Source organism: Rhinopithecus bieti, unplaced genomic scaffold (genome assembly GCF_001698545.2).
Source record: "Rhinopithecus bieti isolate Rb0 unplaced genomic scaffold, ASM169854v2 scaffold_42380, whole genome shotgun sequence".
NCBI lineage: Eukaryota > Metazoa > Chordata > Mammalia > Primates > Cercopithecidae > Rhinopithecus > Rhinopithecus bieti.
The window spans coordinates 365,202-372,140 of record NW_016818327.1 but is presented as its reverse complement, the minus strand read 5'-3'; the positions used below and the strand labels follow the sequence as shown (position 1 = coordinate 372,140).

At 40.1% G+C, this 6,939-nt stretch overlaps 1 protein-coding gene across 1 annotated transcript in view; it reads right to left on the bottom strand.

The window, feature by feature from the left end:
- CADPS2 (calcium dependent secretion activator 2) overlaps window positions 1-6,939 on the bottom strand; it is a 366,001-nt gene that overhangs the window by 42,327 nt on the left and 316,735 nt on the right. Inside the window, 2 exon segments of the mRNA XM_017856925.1 lie at window positions 1,328-1,360; window positions 1,469-1,552. Coding sequence (XP_017712414.1) covers window positions 1,328-1,360; window positions 1,469-1,552 — 117 coding nt within the window.

The window sequence follows — 6,939 nt, the reverse complement described above, 5'->3', positions numbered from 1 at the left end:
CAGAAGATAGAATATTGCTGAACAGCAAGTGTACCTGTCTGATTCTTACTTTGGAAGCTTCCTCTCAGGGGTGTACTCCACCCTGTGAGGTGTGGGGTGTCAGACTGCCCCTAGTGGGGGATGTCTCCCAGTTAGGCTACTCAGGGGTCAGGGACCCACTTGAGCAGGCAGTCTGTCCGTTCTCAGATCTCAACCTCCGTGTTGGGAGATCCACTGCTCTCTTCAAAGCTGTCAGACAGAGTCGTTTGCGTCTGCACAGGTTTCTGCTGCTTTTTTTGTTGTTGTTTAGCTGTGCCCTGTCCCCAGAGGTGGAGTCTACAGAGACAGGCAGGTTTCCTTGGGCTGCTCTGAGCTCCACCCAGTTCGGCTTGCTCAAATTATTCTAGCTTAGACCACTGGAGACAAAATGTGGTTGCGTAACCTAAAATACTTACTAAAAATAAGAGCTATCTACAACTGATATATAAAGCTTGCCAGTACTCAAAACTGCTACCATTTCTAATGGCAATGTAGAGATATATGAGCATAATGTTCTGCAAATACAAAGAGCGAATTTGTATTCCATCTAGTCTTAAATCGTAATTTATTTTTCATTGTGCTCTAATTCTAATTCTTTGAAAATTGACATATATGCCAAAATAAATGATTAAACAGAACACCTTAGGCCTTGATCATATATGTGATAATAGAATTTAAATTAAAAACTAATTAGGAATGATGATCAGCTTAAAAATGCTGCACAACTTGTTGGTTATGTTTACCATGTGAATATTCTCATTGTAGCTAAGTCAGCTTCATGATTTCTGCTCATGGAATCTTAATTTTGGAACAACTTATGAGTTATTTCCCAAGAATTCTATGAAAAACCAAATGTTAAAATAAGTGACTACTGATTTATATAACACTTTTTCTTTACATATTTATATAACACTAATTCTTTAACCTGTTCATCTTCATCATTATTTTACCTTCTATAAGAAACCTGTCATAGCTTTCATGTAAAGGGGAAGAAAAGCGAGCAGTTTTTCTATACATAGTGTGAGGCATTTTCTACCCCATCCTAGAGTGCTAAAACTTCCCTTTGCAACTCAGGTGATATGTTCTTATGATGAATTGGCCTCCTTAAGAGTTTCTGAGTTACAACAGAAAACGTCAACGAAATAACCTTGCTACGCCTTGTTATGAAGGTTAGCGCTTGCTTAAGGAAAATAAACTACTCCCTAAGGGAATGGCACTGGTTTAAATATTTGAAATAAACCCATGATGAACTGTAATTTCTTTTTTTAAGAATTACATATAGTTTTAAAAGCAGATACAAAATACTTACTGGAACATCAACATATTTTGCAGCTGCTTTCACCTTAAGTGGGAAAGAAAGAGATAATTATGAGAATTATTTTTTAACTGCCATATAAGTACTATGACAACAGTTAAAAGACCACAGAAGAGAACTCATTCAAATACTTACAGTGAATGACAGAATGGATGAAAAGAAAGTGCCTTCATCATACCTTGACAGCTTAGACAACACACCTTCCAACACTGAAACAAACTATAATATAGTTATAGTGAGTATTTAGAATGTTACTGTGCATACAAACTAATAGCAGGACAAACAATTCCTGAACCAATTTCTTCCATGGCACAAAAATTCACAATGAATAAACTGACAGCTGAGGTCAGACTAACTTGTGATGTTCACGCTTTCATTCTGAACATGAACTCTACTGTCCTTTCATTTCCCATGGCTGGAAATAATACACTTTTTTTTTTTTTTTTTTTGAGATGGAAGCTTGCTGTCACCCAGGCTGGAGTGCAGTGGCGTGATCTTGGCTCACTGCAACCTCCACTTACCGAGTTCAAGCTATTCTCCTGTCTCAGCCTCCCGAGTAGCTGGGACTACAGGCGCCTACCACCATGCCTGGCTAATTTTTCTATTTTTAGTAGAGACAGGGTTTTATCATATTGGCCAGGCTGGTCTCAAACTCCTGACCTTGTGATCCACCTGCCTTAGCCTCCCAAAGTACTGGGATTACAGGTGTGAGCCACCGTGCCTGGCCAATAATACACAATTTTTTAAAAAATGAAAAATGATGTGTCATAGGAATCTAGTCACTATACATATGAGATCACTGAAGCCATTTGTAAATAATCTTAGGTCCATGAGATTTTTCCTTTAAAACATTATTCAATTTCAATGTGGATGTTAAGAAACAATGGCAGGCAAGCTTAATCAGATTCCTTTCTATCGTATATGACTGGTTATCCTTCAACTTTTTCTACATTTACACAAGTGGCTGAATATAAAAGAACAGATAATGGGCCAGGTAGGGTGGCTCATGCCTGTAATTCCAGCACTTTGGGAGGCCGAGGTGGGCAGATCACCTGAGGTCAGGAATTCAAGACCAGCCTGACCAACATGGAGAAACCCTGTCTCTACTAAAAGTACAAAATTAGTAGGGCATGGTGGCTTATGCCTGTAATCCCAGCTACTTGGGAGGCTGAGGCAGGAGAATCGCTTGAACCTGGGAGGCGGAGGTTGCGGTGAGCTGAGATCGTGCCATTGCACTCCAGCCTGGGTGACAAGAGCAAAACTCTGTCTAAAAAAAAAAAAAAAAAAAAAAACCCAAACAAAAACGAACAGATAATGAAAGGGAGGTGTCGTAACGTGAACTCTTATAACTATGACACAATGGCTGACATCGGTTAACAACCATTTACCAGGCAGTTCTAATTGGCACGTATAAGGATCATCCCTGCTTCCCAAGCTTACGTAGCAGTTATGGAGAGAAAACAGATACACACTGCAGAGTACAATGGAAAAGAGCGCTAGACTCAGAATGTATATCCCAGTATATCCCAATTCCATCACTCAGTAGAATGCAGACTCAGTTTGACCACCTTACTTCTCAGGCTTCCACCATCAGTTAAATGGAGTAGCATGAGGGGGAGGATGTGGAATTCCAATCAGTCTCAAAAGTTGTTTACATTTCTAAAAATAATAAACTTCTATGAAATGAAACTAAACACATATACTATAATATAGTAAAAATGTGAAGCATTTTACTTTATTTGGCATGAAGACTGATGAATAAGAGATCTTAATAAGGACATACTGCCCTACATCTCTCCTCCTTAGAACTAAAATAATATGCACTATTGACAAATTATAGATTCCCAAAGGGAAAATACTGACAAGGTTTTTTAAATACGAAAAGGGAAATTAACAAAGGCTGGGTTTTGTTCACATAGCAGCTTCTTCAACAAAGTGATAATAGTTCTAGGGACACAGCTTATTGGTCTCTGGTGACCAGAGAACTCGCTGTGAGTGCACAGGAGATAATATTTTCTTTATGGCTGATCAATTACTGCAAAATAGTTTATGCAAAAGAAACAAAAACTTCCCTATAGGTTTCTCCATCACATCATTTGCGACATGATGTAAGAACACAGAAACAAAACCATGCAGACTGACTGTGAACTATTAGTGCATTTTTAAAGAATGAGAATAATGTATGCCTGGGTAGCTATCCTAAAGGATACCTAGGGAAAAAAAAATCCACCCACAAAATTGCAAATTGCTTACACGTAGAAGTTCATTTAGCACTTTCTTCCTGACTGTTAGGATTTCTTACCAATCATGACTGGCTAACTCGACTTGATGTGGTTTGCAAGGACCCAGAAGACGAATACTCAAGGGTTATGTCAGATCAGGGAAAGGGAATTCCAAACTTAATGGCTCTCTGAGGAAAATGCCTCATCTCTTGTAACTCAAATCTTGGAGCAAGTGTGTGCTGGGTGATCTCATTTGCCACGAGGACAGTGGCAATTGCTATGGTTACTAGACAGCTTGAACCATGGAGGCTCTCGCCCAACACCTGGTTCTTGGTGCCTGCTAGTGAGTCTGTGCATACACACGTGTGTGTTGCTGAGGGACAAAGCAAGATAGAGGCAGGAAGCCTGTCGATGAATTTACATCTTGGCTCAAGTTGCAGCTCTGCCACTGTCTGGCTATGAGATAAATGTCAAGTCATTTTGCTTCTCTCTCTTCATTGTACTTCTCAGGAAAGTGGGGAAAAGGACAGCTATCCCGCCCACCTTGCAAGAATGGTCTGAAGATCAGTGGAGGTAATTTACCTGAAAGAACTGTGAAAATAGCCAAACACTAAAAAAAGTAAAGAAGTGATATTATCCATATGATTAGCAAAATCACTATCTGTGTCTAAAAACCTGAATACATTAAGTCACAAGTTAATGGGGGCTGCCTTAGGATTACTGAGTGATAAAGAGGAATGAGTTTGCTACTTAAGCTAATGGGTCTAATTTAACTAATCTATGGGGCTTCTATGAAGGTAGAATAGAGCTGAGGCTATAAGTTGGAAAACCACTGGGATTCTGCCTGTTTCAAGGTTATTTGGCAGATGGCAGAAGGAGGAAGGCTTTAAACACAGGTGGTCTTGCTCCAAAGCACATGCTCTTTACCCATCATGCTACAGAATTATAAGAATTAAATGATATGCTGAATGCAATGTGCCCTGCATATAAGTACGCAAGAGTTCAGGTGTGGTGGTTCACACTTGTAATCCCAGCACTTTGGGAGGCCAAGGCAGGAGGATTGCTTGAGTCTCAGTGTTCAAGGCCAGCCTGGACAACACAGCAAGATCCTGTCTCTACTAAAAAAAATTTAAAAATTGGCTGGGCCTGGTGGTGTGTGCCTGTAGCTTCTCAGGAAGCTGAGGTGGGAGGATTGCTTGTGCCCAGGAGTTTCAGGGTGCACTGAACAATGACTGTACCACTGCACTCCAGCCTGGATGGCAAAGGAAGACCCTGTCTCAAGTTAAAAAAACAAAAACAAAAAAAAAAAAACAAAAAAAGAGCTTGGCCAGGCGCGGTGGCTCACGCCTGTAATCCCAGCATTTTTGGGAGGCTGAGGTGGGTGGATCATGAGGTAGGGGATTGAGACCATTCTGGCTAACACAGTGAAACCCCGTCTCTACCAAAAATACAAAAAAATTAGCCAGCTGTGGTGGCAGGCGCCTGTAATCCCAGATACTTGGGAGGTTGATGCAGGAGAATAGTGTGAACCTGGGAGGCAGAGCTTGCAGTGAGCGAGATCATGCCACTGCACTCCAGGCTGGGCAACAGAGTGAGATTCCATCTCAAAAAAAAAAAAAAAAAAAAAAAAAAAAAAAAAAAAAAAAAAAAAAAAAAAAAAAAAAAACAAAGGCAGAGTAAGTGTCATTTTGTTATAATTATTAATGAGTACCTCGGATAAGAAATACAAAAACAAAACAGTCTTAGACCTTTCCCTTTGGGAAATACAAACTAGTGGGAGAGACAGACATGAACATAACTGCACATGACACAAGGCAGAAGTGTTATGGGCAGTGTAGATGGTAAGCAGTATAGCTGAAACCAGAAGAGGGAAGAATGTCTTTGACTACAGGATATGGGGTTAGCTTCATTTATGAGGTGGCACAGGAGCTGAGTTGAAGGATAGCAGAGATGGAGTGGCTAAAATGACTCTCTGGCAAGGTTGCTGGCAAATGAATTTAGGGCAGAAGTTTCTCCATTGTGGCATCTGCCAGCCTGTCTGGCTCGTCTTCTTCAGAGCATGACACAGCACTGGCTGATACACAAGTTAGTCCTAGGTGTGAACCTGTGGTCTGGTGCATTCACGCCTCGGAATTCTTTGTCTCCATTTCAAAAGTAGTGGAGAATCTTTCCTCGGGTTCCTCCCTATCCCTAAAGGCCCCTGGAAAGGCTCAGTACAGCAGGGAATCTAAGTGCTTACATGGCAGTGAGCAGCGACAGCACCTCTGGGATTAACCAGCTGAGCTGTACAGTTCCTATAGGAAGGTTTTCTTTGTGAGATTTTTGTTGAGGCACACCTAGTAAAAGAGTTACCTTAAAAATCAAACCCTATTATAAACCTCAAGATTGACTAGTAATGATATACCTTCCACCTGGTTTTTGATTGCATAAAACAGCAAGATTCCAAAGAAACCCAGTTAAATGCTGGGTTTAGTTGCTGCATCTTTAACTGCTCCCTGTGAACTTTCTCTGTACAGCTCAGGAAGTATATAAACACTTATGGGTTTGCCTTGTGCTCTCTGTTCTCCTGAGGATGTCGGGTTGGAATGAAACACTATAATCTCTTTGTTTCCCTGTTCTTTATTACTGATGCCATTAACTGGGTTTGTTTGAAAAATATTTAACACCTAAATCTGTCTGCGTAATTACTAACTTTGTCTCATGAAGCCCTTGGAAGCGACTGGTAGAAGGAAACAAGAAGTGTGCTTCAAGGCATGTGCATTTACATTTCTTGTTGATTTTGACAGCATATAAGATTCATATGGAAGGTAGAACCATAAATTCTAAGTGACAGGGAGGATTCCAGCTAGCGTTCAAAACACAGAGTTCTTGCATTTTTAGCTGTGACACTTCATGAAATAAGCAAGGAATATCTGCATCATTTACACTGTATGTTATAAAATCTTTCACAGAAAACACAACCATCCCTAGTATGACTGATAATGAAAAACTAAGTGTTTTGTGTGGGGAAGGATGGGACAAGGGGTATCTATTAGCTGTTTTGTTTCTGTGTGTTAAGATCAGGACTACCTAGAATTGTTAAAATCTGCACATGTACCCCTGAATCTATTTTAAAACTTTTCAAAATTAAAAAAAAAATGTTTCAATAACATATTCTAAAAAAATGGGAACATAGAACCAGAATATCATGAACTAGGAGAAAATAGGTTGTTTTCCCTAAATCAGAATGTTAATATATAATATAATAATATGAGGCCAGGCACGGTGACTCACACCTGTAATCCCAGCACTTTGGGAGGCCAAAGCGGGTGAATCATGAGGTCAGGCGTTCGAGACCAGCCTGGCCAACATAGTGAAACCCTATATAATATAATATATATAATA